This window comes from Haliotis rubra, unplaced genomic scaffold, assembly GCF_003918875.1.
Source record: "Haliotis rubra isolate DU_JTF1 unplaced genomic scaffold, ASM391887v1 Scf928, whole genome shotgun sequence".
Taxonomy (NCBI): domain Eukaryota; kingdom Metazoa; phylum Mollusca; class Gastropoda; order Lepetellida; family Haliotidae; genus Haliotis; species Haliotis rubra.
Genome location: NW_025767666.1, coordinates 32,936 through 57,074, shown reverse-complemented (window position 1 = coordinate 57,074; position 24,139 = coordinate 32,936). Strand labels below are relative to the sequence as shown.

At 42.0% G+C, this 24,139-nt stretch overlaps 2 protein-coding genes across 3 annotated transcripts; both read left to right on the top strand.

Annotated features, from left to right (window-relative positions):
* Nucleotides 1-982: 982 nt before the first annotated feature.
* LOC124264490 (glutamine synthetase 2 cytoplasmic-like) lies at nucleotides 983-23,511 on the top strand. 2 transcript variants are annotated; one of them, XM_046699230.1, is made up of 7 exons: nucleotides 983-1,123; nucleotides 15,697-15,878; nucleotides 18,805-18,966; nucleotides 19,639-19,785; nucleotides 20,552-20,679; nucleotides 21,369-21,568; nucleotides 21,779-23,511. In XM_046699230.1, exons 2-7 carry the CDS (start codon nucleotides 15,719-15,721, stop codon nucleotides 22,074-22,076), a joined length of 1,095 nt encoding a protein of 364 aa, XP_046555186.1. In that variant the 5' UTR covers nucleotides 983-1,123; nucleotides 15,697-15,718; the 3' UTR covers nucleotides 22,077-23,511. The 2 variants fall into 2 exon arrangements, with proteins under 2 accessions (XP_046555186.1, XP_046555187.1); XM_046699231.1 differs by lacking the exon at nucleotides 983-1,123 and adding an exon at nucleotides 12,281-12,418.
* On the top strand, nucleotides 4,186-4,503 carry LOC124264489 (as-peptide 126-like). Its single transcript, XM_046699229.1, has one exon. The coding sequence runs from the start codon at nucleotides 4,186-4,188 to the stop codon at nucleotides 4,501-4,503; it is 318 nt and encodes a 105-aa protein (XP_046555185.1).
* Nucleotides 23,512-24,139: the final 628 nt, after the last annotated feature.

Here is a 24,139-nt window from a genome sequence, read left to right as displayed (position 1 = left end):
AGCAGCACAACGAACAGGATGTGTCTGTGATAAACGAGTAAAAGTCCTCGGACTCTTCTTAAAGAGACAGGCGGTGGGGTAGCGTAGTGGTTAAAGCGTTCGCTCGTCACGGTGAGACTTGGGTTCGATTCCCCACATGATGGTTACCAAAAGTGAGATCTTAACATCTTACGATGTTACGTTTAGTTAGGCATATATAAGCAGCCACTAACGTGATCGGATGGACGTATGTCAATTGCGTAGATCGATGCGCATGATGTTGATCACTGGATTGTCTGGTACAGACTTGATAGTGCGGCGTAAAACTAAACTCACTCACTAACTCATGGAATATCGCTAAAGCCATACTCACTCATGCGTTTAAAACACTCACTCATGCGTTTAAAACAGGATGAAGCATTCAAATATTTTGAAAATATCTAAAGAATGTTCATGATCCAAAATTTGTTTTGTTTAATTTATGTTGGTAAAATACACATACAACCTCGCTCGTCATTATGTCTGATATTTCTTACATCGATATCAGTGAACATAGATTCTGTATGTATTCCTGTGAACCTAATCTATGATCACTGCGACGAAGGTAACCTATATTCAACAAGTCGTTCTATTTAAAATGCGTAGTTCGCACTTGTTGATTTCCTGAGCGCCATTGGAACGGCGTGCCATCTGGTACAGACAGCGTTAAATTTGTCATTGATCTGTTGACTCTCCAAACACATGGCCCATGATGTAACTATGTCCCCATGTTGCGTCATCAACTAACGTTTGACCCAACACAGACAAATAAAATTGACACGGTCCCACAAAACCTCACTGTGTAAACAATTTCAACAACCAGTGGGACTAAACCACTTGACACTCAAGCTCCAACTTAAAGTGGCCCTTTCCGCGAGTGACGTAGGCCGGCGTGTTCGGCCTTTCCCGAATCGTTGTTGGGGTGACAAGCGACGGTTGCGTCAGCTTTTGACCAATCGCGACAAGCTAAGTCGCTCACTGTCGGGATTTCTTCCCGATTGCGTCATCCTCAGTATAAATATGGGCAGCGCACTGATGAAAGTTTTCCCCTCTGAGACAACCACTTGTTGACAGCGTGTCTGCCGCACTCGGTACACCATTCAAGGTAAGTGGTGATATTATTTCGTAGAGTAGGCATGAGGTTGATCACATTGCTTTAAACTTATTAAGTCAGTTTGATTTTATTGTCCTCCTAGGATCCGGCCATTTATGACGTGGGCCTGTAAACATATTCGTATTTTTGAAAATAAAACCTACATATATTGACATTCTGTATAATATTGTTAATAGCAGCATGAAAACTGTATAGTGTTACATGTAAACCATCCCGCCATCTTATGTTTCCTGTATATGTGTACCCATAGGCGGATCGAGAAGGGGGTTGTCCTGAAAGTTTATTAAATGACCATTAAAACCTCCTTTTCTCAATAGTATGCACCCACCCTTTCTAAAATAAAAAGCTGTATCCGCCCCTTGTAGCATTTACTCTTTATGTCCAGTCACTCTTTACCCTCATAAAGTGTTAATTTTATTTTATTTTGACCCTCCCCTTAAGACATATGTGTAGTGACCAATCCCGATAGCTTCTGACCCTCACTTAAGGCGTTTCCGTATAATTATCGTCACCGTTAGTGAACGTTTCGTTGTATCTTTCGCCTGTATGAAACCTACACTGTGTGGATGAAATTGTCTCCTGTAGTTCTTGTGGGGATTTCATGTTAGAAGCCAGCCGATGGTATGATGCCACTAAATGGCTTGGGCGATGATGCTGTGTCTCTCATACTTTTAAATGGCTGAAATATTGGTCATCCCGCTGTTTAAGAACAAATATTAGTATGGGAGAGCATGTACTGATATCAACTAACATATTACGAGGAACACCACGCTTCGGAGTGTATATGCTTAATCCTTCATCGACTGAATGATCATTCACCATTAGGCATGTACTCCCACTTGAGTGAGTGAGTTTAGTTTTACGCCGCACTCAGCTATATTCCACCTATATAGGTCTTTAAATACTCGATTCTGGACCAGACAATCCAGTGATCAACAGCATGAGCATCGGTCTGCCTAATTGGGAACCGATGACATGTGTCAACCAAGTCGCCAAGCCTGACCACCCGATCCCGTTAGTCGCCTTTTACGACAAGCATGGGTTACTGAAGATCATTTCTAACCCGGATCTTCATAGATACTCCCACACGAAGTGTACCTCACAATAAAGAAGGTGCCATATATTCTCTCCCATATTTGTGTCACTAAATTTCCTTCAAAGACTTGCAACAAACAAGTCCATACAGTCAGGCCTGGTCGAACTGTTTTAGCTGTCTATGTTGACCCAGCTGTTCCCTTGTATATGGATTTGTGTAGGTGCGTGCGAGAAAAACGTAGTCCCGCCATCGCACTGAATAATAGATCCCCGTGCACACGATCGATCTGTGGAGAGATGTATGCAGGAATGGGTCTTTAATGTAACGTCAAATACAGGTGTGTTGACGTTGAAGGGAGCACCGTATATACTAGGTTACTAGAGTTAGGGTAGCCCCGTGGTTAAAGCGTTCGCGTTAGCTGAGCACCAGTTTTGATTCCCCACATGTGCACAATGAGTGAAGCCCATTTCTGGTGTCTCCAGCCATGATATTGCTTGAATATTGCTAAAACAACACTCACTCACTTCGAGTTATCCGAGGTTCGACACAACTGGGATATTGTGACTAAAGAAGGAATACGCTGGGATCAGGATATTACTTCGTGACAATCATAACTTCGACACAGCAGTGTTTAGCTGGACTTTCTTTGTCTTTGTCTGGCAGTGGGTGTGTTTAGTTTTACGCTGGTTTTAGCAATATTCCAGCAATATCACGGCTGGGGACACCAGAAATGGGCTTCACACATTGTACCCATGTGGGGAGTCCAACCCGGGCCTTCGAACTCTTTAACCACTAGGCTACCCTACCGTCCCTTCTGGCAGTTACTAAGGTAGAGTATACTTGACTCAAAGTCCCATTGTATCGAACTGGTTCACTTCAGTGAAAGTGAATTAGTATGATTTTATTTTTAAGTAACATTTTTTGTCAGTCAACACCTGGTGTCATCGGTCTTCACGATGGTTGTTTATGTGGATTCTTGTAGTTGTCTGTTTTCCTCGTCACCTGTCACACATATCAATATTAATAGCATAAGGCGTGGGCAGTGTACATAAAGCTTCTTTTGTACAGCGGATTAGGCAATGTACCGTTGTGTATCATGGAGTATTTGTGGACTAAAGCTTCACAAGGAGTGCCGGAGTCTTTACATTTCGAGTATATGGCTTCATGTTGAGCATTACTGTCTTCACATTGCAGGCAGACATGTCTTCACATTGCAGGCAGACATGTCTTCACATTGCAGGCAGACATGTCTTCACATTGCGGCTATATGCCTTCGCATTGCGTTCAAATGAAACACCGGTTTCGTCTTCACATTGCGTGCTTTCACATTGCGTTCAAATGTGTCTTCACATTGCAGCTTTATGTTTTCATATTGCGGACATACAGTGTAATTACTAAAATACCAAACTATTCACTATATCCCTGAATGGTTTTTTTAAATTTCACTTACAAAGTCAATATACAGTGAATAGTCCACCATTTCCAGACATTTCCTGGAATTTTGATAATGATCTCCCAGATGTAAAGAGAATATGGAATAAACTACATGTAAATAGATAGCATCTTCAACTAAAGAGCATATGGCATGAAGACCAAAATTGTAGAAATGATGGTACACTACAATTTATCTTCGATTTATAATTATCTAAATTATAAAGAATTTCGACATCTATTTTATATTTTTTGTCCAGTATATTCACCATGACTTTGTCTCCTAGCATGTCACTGTATTGCGGATCAATTTATTCTCGTTTCTGGTCTGTATCTTGTTATTCCGGGGACCGTGATTCCTCACAAATACATATATAACAAATGTTGAAGTCGTCATTATTCAAGTAACTACATCCAACATCTAACAAAATGTAATCTGTATGTCGTTACACCTGAATATGTGAGCATGAATATGATAAATAATTCATTACTTTATAAATACTAATCCTCCCATCAATGTCCTGGTGTTATAGGTAGTTCGGGATTAATTGTCTTCACACCAACGTCACCAGGTAAATATCTTTACATGCAGAGAACAATAAGAATAAATTTGGGTCCCAAGGCTCTACTGAACGCTGAGCCCAAGGCTGTACTGAACGCTAAGCCCAAGGCTGCACTGAACGCTAAGCCCAAGGCTGCACTGAAAGCTAAGCCCAAAGCTGTACTGAAAGCTAAGCCCAAGGCTGCACTGAACTCTAAGCCTAAGGGTGCACTGAACGCTAAGCCCAAGGCTGCACTGAAAGCTAAGCCCAAGGCTGTACTGAAAGCTAAGCCCAAAGCTGTACTGAACGCTAAGCCCAAGGCTTTACTGAACGCTAAGCCCAAGGCTGTACTGAACGCTTAGCTCAAGGCTGTACTGAAAGCTAAGCCCAAGGCTGTAATAAACGCTAAGCCCATGGATGTATAGTAATTCTATCCTTGAAACAGGCAAGTCTAGACAAAGGGACAGTACAAGCCAGTCTGTTAGTTATGTTATTTTTAGAAATGATCATTTAAAGTATTGATTAATACTTTAGAGACTTGTGCAAGTCTAGGTTCGTCAAGGCAGGGCTTGCTGGGTGAAACCCATTCGCTGACCGGGCTGCGTCTAGAGGGGGCATGGTGATGATGAGCCCTACCAGCCTGACTGTGCCAGGATCACCCGAACCCTCTCTACTGCATTTTAAATCTTAATCGGAAAGCAATAACATTTTAAAAATTTATGTGAAAAATTGGTACAGGATATATTACATCTCGCGTGACGGTTAAAGACACACTAGCTACCGTATTCATTGGGACAATAGCGCCCATACAATACAGTGTGTTCCTGTAGCCGTCTACGTCAAACCTATACATGAATAGATTCAAATAATGTCTTTGATATTTAAGCATGTGAGACAGACACTGGGTTCTTGGCCAGGGCTTTGTGTTCAAAATAATACCTCCCCTATAAGGCAAACACCGGTTTCGATTTTCTCGTCGTACACCCACCACCTGACAACAGTACACTATTTCCACAGTACACAACATCGGGATTATGCTAATGAGATACGGCTAATTCCCAGCTGTAACTACACAACGGCAATGGTATAATGCAACATGTGTTATATCAGTAGAGTACAGATTCTAGTACTTTGGTTGGGTTGAGTCCCATCCAGGATTCAAACCCTAATCGCCAGAACACAAAGTCAGCAATCTAACCCACTCAGCCATCGAGGCTTCCATTGGTGAGTGTTTGCATCCCGGATGGGACTTTGCACAACACATCGAGCATGTTGATCACTTATTTACCTGGGGCGGTGGGGTAGCCTAGTGGTTAAAGCGTTCGCTCGTCACGCCGAAGACCCGGCTTCGATTCCCCACGTGGGTACAATGTGTTAAGCCCATTTCTGGTGTCCCCCGCCGTGATATGCTGGAATATTGCTAAAAGCGGCGTAAAACTAAACTCACTCACTCACATATTTACCTTTGGGGTATGGTAGCCAAGTTGTTATAGCGTTCGCTCTCCACGCCGAAGACTCGGGTTGGATTCCCCCATTTGTGAAGCCCATTCTCTGATGTCCCACGCCGTGATATTGCTGGAACATTGCTAAAACGGCATAAAACCATACTCACTCACATTATATAATATTATATGTAATCTTAGATTAATGGATTCCTTTGGTAATTCATTTAGCCGCATTTGTTTCTGAAGTTTATAAACTTATTTTCGAAATATATTTTTCAACAGTACTGTAAATCTTGAAATACAGGTAAATAATTTACCAATGTAAGAAATGCGACTGGCCTTTACTGACATTAATCAAACTTAGCATTTACGACATAAAATTGACTGTTTACAATAATGCCCAGCATAGCACGTGTGTTACTCATACCGTCACGTGTCTCCGTTACTGGGCCATAGAACACTGATACGAGTAATAAACAAGGGTGTTGTATGTGACATGATAACAAGCTAACACCGCATGAATATTAAAAAGAGAAAAAGGAAAAAAAATCTTGTGGGAGATACAGGCATATAAATAGATCATATCAACGTACAACATCTGGGCCCCGTTCTTCAAAGCGATCGTATCGCTACGACGGTCGTAAGTCTATGTTAAAGTATGGGAGTTACGATCACCTTAGCGCTACGGTCGCTTTGAGGAACGGGGCCCTGGCCACTGAGAGACAGATAAAGTAAGGGTCACGATCACCCGCACGCACTCGTACACACGTGCACACATACGCACGCACGCACGGACGCACGCACTTAATAAAGTACTAGCAATACCATGCAAACATCTGCTTTACCCTGATAAGTTTTCCTGTGACCAGGTATTGTCTATCAAAGGGAGACAATGATCCTCCCACCAGGTGAGGGCGCGGGTGGCTGAGTAGTGTAAGAGTTACGTCCTTGATCGTGAGTTCTAATCCCGGTTCGCCCCATATATGTTTATCCGCACCGTACCCGTAAACGTCTGAGAAAAGGATCTATACCGAAACAACGCTATTTCAATACCAAACAAAAATAATTTTTATATCCTTGGTTTGGTTTGTTGTTTAACGCCGCACTCAGCAATATTCAAGCTATATGGCGGCGGTCTGTAAATAATTGAGTCTGGACCAGACAATCCAGTGATCAACAGCATGAGCATCGATCTACGCAATTGGGATACGGTCAACCAAGCTTAAGTCAGCGAGCCTGACCACCCGATCCCGTTAGTCGCTCCTTACCACAAGCATAGGTTGGTGAAGACCAAATCTAACCCGGATCTTCATGGGTTGCTGAAGACCAAATCTAACCCGGATCTTCACGGGTCAAATAACTGAGACAATAAACGTCTGTCTAGTTTGTAATCCGTCGAATGTTAAGAAATGCTTTGAAAGGTGTGAAGCTGACAGACCAGATGAGTGTGGACGACTTCAGCCAAGGCTGAGGCTGCCATTGTAGCTGACGTAAACCTCCCCTTAAAACAACGTTATCGGTAGAAACAATGTCTCAAACTGATCGCTCCGAATAAGCGTCCTTGACATGACATATCCCAGGTGAACACCTATTGTACTGACGGAGCTGTATACGTAGTTCACTCAAGGCTATATATGTAACATATTGAGAAGTTAACAGAGGTCAATACGTACTGTACATACTGACGTACAAAACAAAGTATACAGTTGTGAAATCCGGTGTTTGGGGACCATGTACACAATGTGATTTGCAAGTCACAAACAATATTAAAATATTTACGTTGGTTTTGCTTAAATAATCCTGTAACACACTGCGTTTACTTTCTTTTGTGCGTCAGTTTAGTATACAAAGACGACAAAAGTTCTACTTGAATTTCCAAGGAATTAAGCGTCGAACGTTTGGCAATTTGATTATTATGGTTTTTAAAATGGCTTGTGCTTGCGGCAATCACAGAAACATTGCATTACAATTAAATATTGAATAACAAGACCAAATGTGTCGAGTTTACTGCCACAGTTTAATATTTGCTCCATTTAATAATCTACATATGACTCCTATATAAGCCGTTTGGTTTGTGTATCGTCATTTTTTATTACTTGAATAACATGTTATACATTTTACTCTCTACTTCATATGACACTATCATATATAAATGTATATCTTATCTATCTAAGTGACCCTATGTTATCGATAACACGCATCAAGTATACAGGATAAGCAGGCCAGGATGGAGGACATGTAGCCTGTCTCACAGTCCATGAACTGCATTATTTCCTTCTGTCCGGCCCTTTCTGCAGTGCTAAAGCCATAAATGAAACAAGTTTAGATTTCCTCAGGTTCTATCCAGCTAGGGTCCATCCAGGTAGTAAAGGCACTGTAAGTCCCCATGGTCCTTAGTATGGTGATCTACCTTCGGTTGCTGGCGATCTATAGCCCATTTTTATATTGTATTGTCTTCATAAATAAATTAATTTTACATTTACCAGCTAGTTTTAGACACCATCTGTGATACTCTAGATATTTTACAGTTATTCGATGACTTGTTATTTAACTACTTGTAATTAATGTATATGTCAACCTTTTCTCGTCACTTTATGGCTGAAATATTGCCGATGTGACGTTAAATTTTAACTCACTCACTCACTCACTCCCAGGTTCTGAATCTCCCTTCTCACTGGGTCTCCTTTTCAATTCAAAAGGAGTTGTTTGTTTCTATCAAAATAATATATATTCACAGACTTCGCGTTAGTCTAGGCGCCACGAAGTAATCTTAACAGTGACAGTTGACTGTATCCATCTGACATCAAAGACTTGACCATTCCAGAGGAGTTTAAAACCACGACAGGCCCAAACCCACCATCCATCTGTGTGGAAGCTATACAATGGTTCCAGAAAGACCAACCCTTGGTTGACACGTATATGAACCAGTTATCCATTGGAACCCAGCCCACAGTTCGGGTCAAGTCAAATTGATATATGATTATACATGTATTATATTATATATTATTATTATATAGGTTATGATATTGGTTCATTATTCCACCAATAAATGTGTGAACTGGTTCTTTTTTTCCTGTTTCTTTTTTTCCTAGCAAAACTTGATTCTTTTTTTCCGATTCTTTTTTTCCTGATGCCTTTTTTCCGATTACCAACGACACGACACGAGTACAAATGTACTGACATGTTTCACGTGTGTTCGCACTCGTGCACACTTTTTTCTTTTTCTTTTATCAATACTAAAGCATACTTAAGGCTACTGATATGTACTGAGGTATACTACATCCTTGAGCATTGATAACACAACACTCTAATTCGGCGAGCCTACATTTCAGCCATATCATTGATGTTGGCTCTATTTCAGTTTATTTTGTATTTTGTTCCGTTATTACAAATGAATAAATCCTTTCCTCATCCATGTTAGTTTTAAGTCAAACACCTTGAAACAGTCACATTAGCCTGTCTGTTACAGTGTGCTGAGAAGTAGGAATAAACAGGTTGTTCTTATCGACAAGTAGCATTTGAAGGCTATATTTCTTGATCAGCTCTCAGTGCTTCAATTGTATTGCAAATTGGAACTGAAAATGCTTATTAATGTTTCGTTTGAGCAGGATCCGGTAAACATTGAAGACTGCTGTACACTTGTCCCCAGGGTCAGGATGATAAAAAAACGAAATTCAAAGGCTTTCAATATACATGCACCTAATCTTTTCAATGTGTATCCAAACTGCACTGAAATTCTGTCCGTTGTTTTCCCTTTATAAACACAGCAAACGCCCCTGTCATTATAAAGCCCGTCCGGACAGGACCGTTAATTCCCAACGCTATAAACGTCAATTAACACCTCACGTCGGCGGATCTTACGTAAGTATATGTCCATGGGTCGTCAGTGACCTTGGACCACATGATGTAATATCTCTATCAATAAAACATGACATCACCGGCCCGGATCAGCGACAAAAGTGGCCGCTTCACCAACGACAACGTCGTCTTCAACTTCACCACTGAGGGGCGGTGGGGTAGCCTAGTGGTTAAATCGTTCGGTCGTCACGCCGAAGACCCGGGTTCGATTCCCCACATGGGTACAATGTGTGAAGCCCATTTCTGGTGTCTTTCGACGTGAAATTGCTGGATTTGCTAAAAGCGGCGTAAAACTTACTCACTTTGTTTTCCGTTACCCCCACAACTACCAACCGAGGGCGCAAAACACACTCTTGGACAGTACTAGTCTTCCTGACAGTCTCTTTCTCCCAGCCCTTTCTGCATGCTTAAGCACTAAATGAAGCAAGTCTAGATTTTTCCCAGTTTCAGGAATCTGAATCGCCTGTCTCACCGGCTCTACTTTTCAATTCAAAAGGATTTTTTTAAAGTTTTGATAGTGTATGTGTATCATCCCCTGACAAAACACAACAGCAGAGTGGAAGAGATATTCTTAAGGGATTAACTGGCTTCCAATGTATAATTGGTATATGGTTACATTAGTTTTGATAGTGGTACCAATAGATCTATATAAGAGTAAAGCATGTCAGTTTGAGGTAAAACATTATGGAGGTGATAGAGAGCAACAAGGGTGGCAGGAAGCTTTGCTGGAATGGGTACATGTGCACCAGAAACTGTACAAGAAAGAACAAGGTCTGGTGGAAGTGCTCAAAAAAAGTCTAGTCTTAACTGCTGTCAACTGATCCTTTTTTTCTGTTTCATTTTTTCCTAGCAAAATTTGATTCTTTTTTTCCGATTCTATTTTTCCTGATGCTTTTTTCCGATTACCGCTTATCGTAAGAGGCGACTAACGGGATCGGGTGGTCAGGCTCGCTGACTTGGTTGGCACATGCCATCGTATCCAAATTACGTAGATCGATGCTCATGATGTTGATCACTGGATTGTCTGGTCCACATTCGGATTATCTACAGACCGCCGTCATATGGCGGAATACTGCTGAGTGGTTAATGTCAAGTAATGTCAATATCGGAAACTAGGTATCTGTGCATGCTCCAGTTTACCTCGGTCGTTGATTTCCTGCTGGCTTATAGTCATGTAATTGAATTGAATGGGGTTAGTTACTGAGGTCGATGTACGTTAACAAACGAGTGTCCTTGCCCCATACATACAGCCGACATTGATCGTTAATGGCATTGTGTACCTCATACGCAGTCCCAGATTCAGGGGGCGGTGGGGTAGCCAAAAGGTTATAGCGTCCGCTCGTTACGCTGATGGCCCAGGTTCGATTCCCGACATGGGTACAACAACGGAAACAATCATGGATCTCGTGTTTTTCTCGTCCGTCTGTAGGATGTTTGTGCTTATATACAAAACAGTAATACGTTTTTGGTACAATGTGTGAAGCCCGTTTCTGGTGTCCTCCGCCGTGATATTGCTTGAATAGTGCTAAAAGCGGCCTAAAACCATACTCACTCACTTCGAGTTATCCGACGTTCGACACAACAGGAAAATTGTGAGTAAAGAAGGAATACGCTGGGACCGGGTATTACTTCGAGAGAACCCTACTGGACTTTCTTCTTGTTATATATCAGGGACGATGTGGAAGCCCGATGGATAAATCGTTTGGTCGTTACGCGGAAGACACTCACTCACTCCCAAGTTGAGTGATATTTTAAATGTGTTTGTAAATGAATTTTGTAATGAACAGTATATTTTTTATTCATTTACTTGTATATTAAAAATGGAACTATAATTCATACATGCTCAAGCTTTGAACACACAATGCCTTTTATAATTAGAAAGTGGTCAAATGTAACATATGTTATATTTGGCACTACCCTGTGATTAGGTGAGTCACGCTGACAGTATGGATTCGTATTCAAGCTATAACGTAACTAGACTCTGTAGTTAACTGACAAATAATGATGATGATGATGATGATGGCGGTGGTGACGGTGATGGTGGTGATGATGATGATGATGGTGTGGTGGTGATGATGATGATGACTGACTGACTGACTGACTGAGTATGGTTTTACGCCGCTTTTAGCAATATTCAAGCAACATCACGGCGGGGGACACCAGAAATGGGCTTCACACATAGTACCCATGTGGGGATTCGAACCCGGGTCTTCGGCGTGACGAGCCAACGCTTTAACCATTAGGCTACCCCACCGCCCCTGATGATGATGATGATGATGATGATGATGATGATGATGATGGTGATGATGATGGTGATGATGATGATGATTTGGAGACTTTGGTGCGCTGTCTGACATAATGCGCATTTCGCATATGAGCCCCCAGGCCATTTTATTGGGTTTGATCAAAAGTGGGTGACTGACCGAAAAATATGTCAGCCTGCGTTAGGGTTGCATGATTAATTCTTGTATGAATTTTGAATTCGGAAATTTGCCAGAAGTGGTTGGGGGGGACTGAACTGATCAGAAAGAGTATCCCACATACATATTAGATCCTCAAGCTTGTCATCGACCAGGCTAATTAACAGTCTGTCACTGTACAATGGTTGCTGATAGAACTGGATACTCTGAGTCGATAGCGTACGTACATGCTTCCAACAATGGTTTTTGGTCATGTGCGCGTTGAGTGGTTGCCGACCTTGTCGCCGACCAATTCTCGCCGGCAACCAATGCTAATCCGTACTTGACACATTATCGTACACACGGCATGCCGGGGAAAATCCCAGTCTTCGTTAGCCCACGCTCTGTCTATAAAGGCAGCATGCCGTCGGAGCTTTACACACTGTCCCTAGCTTCACACGCTGTTGAGAGCTCAAAGCACTCGCTGGGAACGTGATAAGTACCGTTACTCTGACCGAATAACCAGTCAGTTCTAGGCCAACCTCCGAACAAAGACGGGAGTAGCTTTTCTATGTGTAAGTGTTCTGTTATTTTCACATTTTATCTAGGTAATATTTGTTGATTTGTGAAATTAAGTCTTGTTTCTTATATCGTATGTTTTTAATACTTTGTATGCCACCGAAATTATGTTACTGGGGATAACAAACGTACCGTGGCAAATCAGGTCAGTGGCATCTGAACCCTTTGTGTTAAATGGCGTATTTGTAAGCTTTAGATGGAACATGTGTGCGTATGGTGAAAGCAGGCAACATCGAGAAGACTGAAGGTGGCCATCTCTGTTTTTACATGAAAGCTGTCGTTTAAAGAAATCGAAATTCACAGTGTTATAAAACAGGTGTATACAAGAATGGCGTGGTTCTGCTACATCAGCCAGTCTGTATCAGCTGTTGGAGAAATCAATAACAGAGGACACTTCAGCTCTAGCTTTCGTTTGCTAACCATGAGACAGACAGATAAAATGACCAAGTGTACTTTCGCTGGGCCGCGTCAATTTGGCAGTGACGTTGTGAAAACTGCATACCTTCCTCTAAAAACTATTACTTTATTGTAAAATAGCAGCTGTATAGAGTTAAGAAAATGACATATATATATATATGTTGGAAATTTACTATATTTGGCAATGGTGAACTTAATTTTCGTTTGCGGTCATCCGGTTTTTGAAAATTGTATTCTTTTAACATGTTGTTTGAAAAGGACATATATGGCCAGTAACTGCGTTTTGTGTACACTTATACTGAGAGAAACAAATAAAGGATCACAGGGGAATTCGAACGTTCCTTTATTACTTTCCCGTTTTCATCACCACAGCGTTATTCAAAGCTGGTAATGAAAACTGGAAAATATTTAAGGAACGCTTGAACTTTCCTTTCATTCTCATTTGTTTCTCTCAGTATATATGTTCAAATGACATCCTGGCGGTTACATGCCGCAAATATGGGTGTAATGTAATAAGAATGTAATTACGAAATTGACAATCTAGAGATATTCTATTGCAACAAACTGTTGCGATAGCGACAGTTTATTGCGACCAGCTATTGCAATAGTTTTTCTCTCATTTAATTGTCTCATTTGAAGTCATTTCCCAAATGAATGTATAGTTAATATGAAATAAATACAAGTTGAAGTAGTTTCAGTCTCTTTCAATAACTGACAAGAAACTTGAAACCCAGATCAAGTAAACAGTTAACAGGTAACAGGGGTGGATAAATCAAATCAAAGTGAACCAATCTGGTACTTCTTGTATTTTGCGCTGCGCATTTATCAACGGAAGTCAATTACTGGACTATCGATAGTCCAGTCTAAGTAAACTTAGGCTCAGTATTATTCGTTACACTGCTATACTGAGTCTAACGGAACCTAGTAGAAGGTCGCGTCAGATAACCTTTGAGCGACCTATGACCATCCAATCAAAGGCGAGACGACAGAACGGATTTAACCAATCAGACAACGGCTACTATTTAAGGTTCGGCGGGACTTACAAAATGGATTTACTCTTCCCCGGTCGCCAACACTGATCTCACAACAAATGAAAAACCGCATAAAACACAGATTTATGACCTGCAGAATATACGCTTTTAGGTTTCTGTTGACATGGCTATCATTAGCTAATATTTCTGCAAGCTAACGTCCTTGAATATTGACAAAACGCTATTTTCTGCGACTGTTTACTCACGGTTGTGGTGTGCTCCATGTGCATCACTCGGAAGCGATCGTACGGAAAATAGCATTCGGAATCGTTTGGGTACAAAACTTTTTCGCGGTAAAAGTTCAAAAGGTATGTGCGAATGTCAACTTTCGCGATTTGGTAAGCTGTGTTCTGATTGGTCAATTGAAATGGTTATCTGACGCGACCTTCCACAAGGTTTTGTTAGACTCAGTATAGCAGTGTAACGAATAATACTGAGCTTAAGTTTACTTAGACTGATCGATAGTCACACATATTATCGATGCATCGATAGTTTTTCGCTTCTGCCATCGATTAATTGCTATCGGAAACTCAACAATTGCAATCCATCGATAGTTCGATACATCGTTACAGCCCTATATATAATGTAGATAGCAACAAATAAACCCATTTAAATTGAAAAGGACCTGTGAAGATTCGGGGTAGAATAGGTCTTCAGCAACCCATGCTTGCCACAAAAGGCGACCATGCTTGTCGTAAGAGGCGACTAACGGGATCGGGTGGTCCGGCTCGCTGACTTGGTTGACACATGTCATCGGTTCCTAATTACGCAGATCGATGCTCATGCTGTTGATCACTTGATTGTCTGGTCCAGACTCGATTATTTACAGACCGCCGCCATATAGCTGGAATATTGTTGAGTACGGCGTAAAACTACACTCACTCATTCGCTAAACTGAAAAGGAACCCCAGTCATATGGGCCATTCAGACCCTCTGCGGGAATCTAGACTTGTTTCATTTAGGGCTTTAGCATAGCAAGGAGGGCTAGGCAGTAGGGGAAATAATGTGGTTCAGGGACTGAGACATGGGCAATCCTGTATATCTCATACAAGACCAGGCACTCTGTACAGTACTGCTTGCCTTGTATAGCTGTTTCACCTTGACCTACCTGGTCTCAGGTGATTATTCTACCGATTCCAATATATGACACCTCTCAGTTCTCTAATATTATTAAATAATATCGACCGCTAGCGGTGGACTCGACACTTTGAATCCGACTTGGCATAAATGGCCGACATTGGACCCGCGCCGAATGGGTCTGTGAGTAACCCAACCTGAACCAGATAACTCGGACCCTTAGCGAGTAACCAATCACGGTTTTGGGTCACGATGATACGCCATCAGTCACGAGACCGAGTGTCAGCACACATTTTTTTAAAAACCCTGCATGTTGTCTATGGTTGACAGTAATGTTTAGATATTCAGTGATTAGGACTTCTGAACTTCTGAAGCGAGATGATGTCGTTAACGTGGATTCACGTGTATATTTCTATTGATAGTCACCGTAATATATAGCGGTGGAGTAGCCCAGTGGTTAAAGCGCCGAAGAACCGGGTTCGATTCCCCACGTGGGTACAATGGTGTTCCCCGCTGTGATGCTGCTGGAATATTGCTAAAAGCGGCGTAAAACAATACTTACTCACTGGGTCTGTAAATAGTGGAGTCTGGACCAGACAAATCAGAAAATTAGTGACAAACAAACCCCCCAAACAGTGGACATTTTTCTTTTTGTACTTTCTTTTGTCGGTGAGTATATATTTCCACCAGTGGCAACTTTTTTCAGTCCAAATGTTATTTTTCTTTATGAACTGTTGGCTTTTTTTCAGTCTCTAGAGTCTGAAGACGACCATGGCTGTCCCCACCACCAACAAGACGGTCCTCAACAAGTACCTGGACCTCCCCCAGCCCGACGAGAAGGTCCAGGTGGAGTATATTTGGATCGATGGGAGTGGAGAAGGGATCCGAGCTAAGTGCAGAACTCTCGACTTCAACCCCAAGAGTCCCGAAGGTCAGTTTAACACGCAATAACACTCACTCACTCGGTGTGAGACCCAGGTTCGATTCCCCACATGGATACAATGTGTGAAGCCCATTTCTGATGTCATCCTCCGTGATATTGCTAGAGTATTCGTAAAAGCGGCGTAAACCATACTCACTCACTGATTTTGCTGTAATATTGCTTAAGGCGGCATAAAACAACTACCTCTCGTGATGACAAAGCGTCCTGTTTTGAAAGTCGGACACATATCTATGATATATAGATGATGACACAAAACTCGGACAGCTCGTGTCCTTGGCGCTGCCCCGAATACTATATGGAGAACACAGTAATGTGTTGGACTTTACTCTTAGGTGTGACACATGGAGGTTATCAGTGAGGTCCCGATACTCAGCTGATCTCATCCATTACGACACCTGTCCTGGGACGAGAGAATCCAGATGTTGTGCATGATAGATTAAAATTTGTGTCAGCAGCATATACTGCACGTTGTCGAGACTGCACACAGACAGGAGAAATATACTGATGGAAATATATAAAGCAACATATGAAAGTACATGAGTTCCTTTATTATATTTTTTCTCCACAGTGTTGTACAAATCATGGGAAGAAACCTTAAAAGAGTATAGGAACATTTATACTTCGTGTGCTCCAGACAGTTAAGACTCGTGAAAGTCCTGGTTAGAATGAATCCGTGCTTGTAAGAGGCGACTAACGGGATCGGGTGATCAGGCTCGCTGGCTTGGTTGACACATGTCATCGGTTCCCAGTGCGCTCATGCTGTTGATCACTGGATTGTCTGGTCCAGTCTCGATTATTTACAGACCACCGCCATGTATTTAGCTGGAATATTGCTGAGTGCGGCGTAGAAACTAGACTCACTCACTCACTCCAGACAGTTAACGACGTTTATAACGAATATGGTTATAACGAACTGGGTTTAAACTCTCTAAGGTAAAAATTAAAACTTTAAATGATAATTTCTAAAAAATAATAAATAACAGACTGGTGTACTGTCCACGTATCTAGACTTGCCTCTTCAAAGGATAGAATTACTATACATCCATGGGCTCAGCATTCAGTACAGCCTTGGAGAAAGGCTATATCCCGCTGAATATTTTAGTGGAAAAGCCTATTACGAGCTAAGGCTATCAGGAATTATAATTAGTGGCCTCTTTGTGTTCTTTAAGACCGCTGTTTGCTGTGAGTCCATACATGCGTGTGTGTGAATATATACACGTGTATACGAGTGGTTGTGTGCACGTGTGCGTGTGTGTTTGTTTTTAAGTAAGATGAGCTTATCTAAGGACTAAATGTTAGTACGTGCATCGAGAATTTGAGTGCTTCGTTAAAAGGACACAGAATGGAGATCACGTGTATTTATGAAACCCTCACTCCGAGAAAGCCCAAGTTGCAGCTACGTGGAAGTATGCTACACCATGTGGCGGGAGTCTTACAGCGGCTTGTCAAACAAACCGACATACGTTCATATACTAAGAAAGACAACGTTCTAAACAAAAAGCAAATTCATCACAGATACTTGCAATTGTATGCCTCGCCCCTAAATAATGTTCTGGAGTGACAGATACAATATATCACTAGTGATTACACGGTGCTGACCGAGTTCAACTGAGTTAAACCACTTCAGTTAAGCTGTAAATCGAAAAAGAAACTAGAAAAATAAATTGTTAGGTAATAAATTTCCGTGAGCTGGATACGTCACTACGTATATATTACGTTTAAGAGATACGTGATCAAAGTGTTGAAGAGGCATCAGCACTAACATTGTATACATGACTATATACTCATGCCACCCCCTTCAATTTTTTTTATTGGAGAGGGAGTGGGGTGTGTGTGTGGGGTTGGAGTGGGGAGGGGGGTGACAACCATTATTGGCATGAGTATATTGTAATATATTTCCACATTTGAATTACCACTCACTGATGAAAGAACGCTTTGCACTATATTGCCCCGTACCGTGCGCCAGATGTCTCGTACATCAACATATAGCACAAAAACTCTATATTATGAGTTGGCTTTAATCGAACATTAAACAGCGATTGTATTTTTGATAGTCGGATCTATTACGTATTGACGTCATGAACAATATTTTTCATGTTGTGTATGTTTTGTCACGGCGCAGTCACGTTACGCTGCGTGGTGTTTGAGAGATTGGGTGAGAGAGTTTAGTTTTACGCCGCTTTTAGCAATATTCCAGCAAAATTACATCAGGGAACACCAGAAATGGGCTTCATACATTGTACCATTCTGGGGAATCGAACCCAGGTCTTCGGCGTGAAGAGTCAACGCTTTAACCACTCGGCTAACCCACCGCCCCTGATTGAGAGATTAGGTTCTTTTAACGTCAATTTGAACTGTATCGGAGTTATATCACATACAAAAAAGACTAATAAGAAAGCCATATTATGATTTTATTGTGAACATTTTAAAAAAAGTTTACCTCAATATATTGTCGATAGTGAATATACTTGTAAAACGTTGTGTATAATTGTATTGCTTGGGGAATTTAATGCGTTCGAAAATCAGGGGGAGTTTAATTCAACATGTAAAACATAATTTCTTTTCCTTAAAGCGTAGTGTTTCGTTGTATTTCTTCCTCGGGGGGGGAACTTAATCCGTTCGGAAATCAGGGAGGTAACCCACAAGTAGTGAGTGAGTAGGTATGGTTTTACGCCGCTTTTAGTATTATTACAGCAACATCACGGCGGGGGTACCAGAAAGGGCTTCACGGCGGGGGACATTGTACCCATGTTGGGAATCGAACCCGGGTCTTCGGCGTGGCGAGCGAACGCTTTAACTACTAGGCTACCCCACCGCCCCTAACCTACAAGGAACATTTGCCCTCAGCATGTTCTAACAGAGCTGTAAGGAACTTTTTAGATATATACTGTATATCCCGTCCTTCTGATTACAGAATGCCCTGTGTGGAACTTCGATGGTTCAAGCACCGAACAAGCGGAGGGTCGTGACTCAGACCGGTATCTCCAGCCCGTAGCCATATTCAAGGATCCGTTCAGGCGCGGCAACAACAAACTCCTCATGTGCTCAGTCTACGACCACAAGCTGAACCCTGTCAGTAAGTATGATCCTTGTTTATTCAGACACTGCGTATTGGGACCAGATGTGATGTTTTTCTCTCGGTTGACCTATATATACCGAAAAAAGAAGGCTTGGGATCACAATATTTTTAGGGTTTTGTGCCAATGTGTTCATGAAATAGATATGAAACGGTTCGCTTATGTGATTATATATGTATGTTATGCCATCTTCGAATGTTAATAAATGATAACAAGTATGTATTGTTAGTATTTTTTATTTCTGTGAATATTTTTACGTACGATGAAGATAACTAGATCAACCGTTTCTGATATGCAAGCAACAGTATGACGATCATGACATTTAGTAAACATTGATATTTTCACACAAATACATTACTCCGACATTTTCATTCATTAATCCGACCATTCAGTTAATCCGACATATTTCTCTGCAACCACAAGTGTCGGATTAACGAGAGCTGACTGTATAGCTTTCTAAATGTGTACGGTATATATTCGTTCAGAATAGAATGTCTTAATAACACGGGATATTACTCGTTATATCACCCCTGGTTTGCAGGGCCCAGACTCGACCAGCAGTACAGGTTACTGTGATATAGGGAACTAGTGTGCGTAAACACTACGGCGTAAAGTACCATTCACTCACTTGCGGTGACATTGTGCATTGATAATACTCGCTTCGTTTCCAGAAACTAACCTCCGGCATACGTGCAAGGCTGCAATGGACAGGGCCAAGGCGGAAGAACCCTGGTTTGGAATCGAACAGGAATATACTCTGTTGGACTATGACAAGTACCCCTTCGGCTGGCCCAAGAAGGGCTTTCCGGGACCTCAAGGTACGGCGATAGACTTAGGCTTAGTCTATGAAATATATCATTATAGAACAAAACAATTATATTTCAGTTGAAAAGGAGTGAGATATGAGATTCAGAAACTGAACCTGTGGAAAATCTAGACTTGCTTCATTTAGGGCTTAGGCACTGTATACAAGTCTGGACGGAAGAGAAAATAGTATTGATCTGAGAGGGAGTGAGCATGGTTTTACGCCGCTTTTAGCAATATTCCAGCAATGTCACGACAGAGACAGCACGAATGGGCTTCACACATTGTGTCCATGTGGGGAATCAAGAACTAGGCTACCCCACCGCCCTAATTTTTGACAGGGACAAAGAGACGGACAACTTGGTAATTGATGGACAGATTCTGTTTCCCATTCATGTTTTTATTGGTTTACACGCATTTTTTCAATGTTTCACATTTATTTATTTAATTATCATTTTCCCCTTCATTTCTTGCCTACATTGTAATTCTATTTTAATTCAATGGTAATTCTATTGTAATTCAATGGTAATTCTATGATGATTCAATGGTAATACTATGCGGTGATCACCTGTAACAAAATGGCCTGCTAAAAATCCTTGCGCCAAAACGAACGTTTTTTAACCCATGAGAGTTAACAAGTATCTTCTAACCTGGCGTGTCAAAATCGGAGGAAATGCCTTTATCTCATTGTACTTTAAACACATGAACGTGACCTTCAGATCAGAGCAGACGCTTGTGATCCCCCAACCCCCCTTTATGACGCGTGTGGTTGTGTTCCAGGTCCCTACTACTGCGGTGTCGGAGCCAACAAGGTGTACGGCCGTGACATCGTCGAGGCTCACTACAGGGCGTGTCTATATGCGGGGATTGAGATCGCTGGGTGTAACGCAGAGGTCATGCCAGCTCAGGTACGTTCTGAATGAGAAAAAACCTCGTCACCACTCGCCCATTACCTTTGTAGCCACACGCATCGTTCTTTTTCCGTGTCCCCGAACAACACACGATGGAATCTGATTGAATACAAGAACGGCGTTATGACGTCACTAGTGTTTGGAGTGGGTGAGTGAGTAGGTTTTACGCCACATTTAGCAATATTCCAGCAATAACAGGACAGGGGACACCAACAATGTGCTTCACACGTTGTGCCCATGTGGGGAATCGAATCCGGGTCTTCCGCGTGAAGAGGGAACGATTTAACAACTGGGCTACCCCACCGCCCTCTTGTGTTTGGAAGATATGGATTATTTCTACCTGACCTTATCAGTGATATACGCTATCCATTGTCCACGTGTTGTTGATATTGCTGAAAGTGCTGTACTGTTCTTAAAAACGAAAAATTTAGACTGCGTTGACTCACCTGGTCTGGTCAATGGGCGATCCATATGGGGGCCTTCAAAGGTTGTTCTATTTACCATCGAATCTAAAAAGTCTTTGTTCCTGCCTGAATTTGGAGTGGGGGGTCCAAGAGGGGCCCTGTTAAAGGTGTTCTATTTTTAATCGTGTCAAACCACCATGCTTCCCCACCTTCCAAAATGAGAACCAAACGGGTCCCTGTAAAGGTTGCACTGTTTATAATCTTAGCTTTCTTGCCTTTCAGTGGGAGTTCCAAGTGGGGCCCTGTCTGGGTATATCCATGGGCGACCATCTGTGGGTTGCCAGGTACCTCCTCCACAGAGTGGCAGAAGACTTTGGCGTTATTGTCACCTTTGATCCCAAGCCAATGAGCGGCGACTGGAACGGTGCAGGCGCCCACACCAACTACAGCACGAAGGCAATGAGAGAAGATGGTGGCTTGAAGTGAGTGCTTGGTTTGTAGCCTGGATGCCAGGACATAAAACATTTAGAATTAAATAAATAGTTTAGACATTTTACCCAGGATTTGTCTTAGCATTTCCCCTCACCTCCTCAAGGTCAATGGCAGCATGAATAAGCTCATATACTGTAGGACACTCTGGAAAATGCTAGTAAACAGTGCCATTTTTCATTTGAATGTATTTGGTTTTTTAGGTTCATTGAAGACGCCATTGACAAGATGGCAGTACGTCACGCCGACCACATCGTCGTGTACGACCCCAGAGGGGGCAAGGACAACGAGAGACGTCTCACGGGAAAACACGAGACTTCGTCCATTCATGACTTCTCTGCCGGTGTGGCTAACCGCGGAGCTAGTGTGAGAATTCCCCGCCAGGTGGCGGAAGACGGAAAGGGTTACCTCGAAGACAGACGTCCATCTTCCAACTGTGATCCCTATGGAGTTACTGAAGCACTCGTGAAAACAACCATTTTGGACGAACCTTTGTTCTAGAAGGGACGTATATATGAGGATACCGTATACATTCGTCATGTTTGGGAATACCTGCCTGTACATGGTTTACAGGCGGACGTGTACTCTACCGTGTAAACAGGATTACTTGAATCGATGAATGTCTCCGTTGATTCAAGTTGGGTTTGAAAACGTTAACATAGGGCGTGTATATTGTGTAAATATCGCGAGAAAGCCCCGATGTTCACAGCGAGGGTGATTGCAATAGCTGAAACAACGACGTGGATTTGTAATAAATTGTCATTGATATTCTTGCCATGTAATACGTTTCGATTATTCGTTTCACAAACAGATCTTAGGGCTACGATTTTTGTCGTAACACTCCGATTGTCGTAAGTCTGTGTTAAAGTATGGAGTTATGATCGTCTCAGTTTTACGATTACGACAGTGACGTAGTTACGATTGTCTTAGCGCCCGATTGTCGTAAGTCTATTTTTAAATATGGAGTTACGATCATTTCAGCACTGCGATAAACGTAAGTCTCTGTTGAAAGACGTAGCTACGATCGTAGAAAGTCTGTGTTAACGTATGGGAGGTACGCTCGTGTTGGCGCGAATACCACTTTCTGGAATGGACCCAGGGCTCCGTTCCACGAAGTGAACGTAACGCAAACTTTGCATTGACAAGAAATCGTACGTCCCCAAGAAAAAAACATGCTTTGTTGCAGTATATATTTAGTATGCATACATTTACATTTCGTTTCCATGTGATAAATTTCATTACCATATTGGTTGTACATAGTTATCTTCACCGTCATACGAGTCATATTGACTCACGAAACTGTCTTTCACGTTTTATGTATTTATGTGATTGTTATAGCGAATGAGATGACACGTGTCACCACTCGTGTTAATCCGGAAAGGTGACGGAAAGACGCGAGTGTTGGCATGTGTTGCTATTCGCCCATGTGTGCCCAACTCGTGCTATTCCGAAACAAACCAACTTGCAGGTTACGGAAAATGGCGAATGGATACGAATGGTGTCAAGGAGCCACCTTTATAGAATTATGTCCCAAAGTGTCTTTTTTGATGGATAAGAAGATAGTATAAATATACAAAATACTGAGAAGTGTTCATTCTGAGTTTATCGAAATGGCACAGGAGAAAGAGATAACTCCGCCATTGTTCCAACCCTGATCATAAACATCAATAAGATTAATGCGGTTTGAGATGAAACTATTAGGGGTTGATGTGTCTGCTTCAAGCCGATCTATGTGCAGTCATTATTCTGCCTGGTTAATTATAATATAGTAATTGCCACATCACATCATTATATCTGTCAATGTAAATTAATCATTGGGTTCATTATAGTTATGCACATGTCCTTTAAAGCCTATCCATTCAGTGTATCTGAACGATCATGTCGCAGCAGATGTTCTGTTGAAATTTATTATTGACAATAAATTCGTTTGAACAGACACATGGCCACATCTTGTGTATCCAAGGTATCCAGTAAAGTGTCTATGGCTTTCCGACGCATGACGCAACATGTCTGTGTTCTCACAATATGATAGGCGTGGTTACAAACTAGGAGGCCCATAAGCTGGGCAAGTGTGCGGATTCGAACCGTCGATTTTGAGTGAGTGAGTATGGTTTTACGCAATATCTAGCAATATTCCAACAATATCACGGCGGGGGACACCAGAAATGGGCTTCACACATTGTACCCATGTGGGGAATCGAACCCGGGTCTTCGGCGTGACGAGCGAACGCTTTAACCACTAGGCTACTCCCCCCACCCCCATCCCGGGTTGATTTTGACCTGACATGAAAATACTTGTGGTACATACTGGAGTGAGTGAGTGAGTATGGTTTCACGCCTTTTCTAGCACTATTCCACTAATATCACATCGGGGGAAACCAAACACATGACTGCCATCAAATGAGACACCGTATACGGTAATATTCAATACAGGAGATGACTCGTGGCTTCACCAGAAACACCTGTCACCTGTTTTGATATCCCTGTGGAAACTGGGTTATACTTTCTTGTCTAATGTATGCATGAGTCTGGGGGGCATGTGTTGTATGATCCCCAGGGAGTTG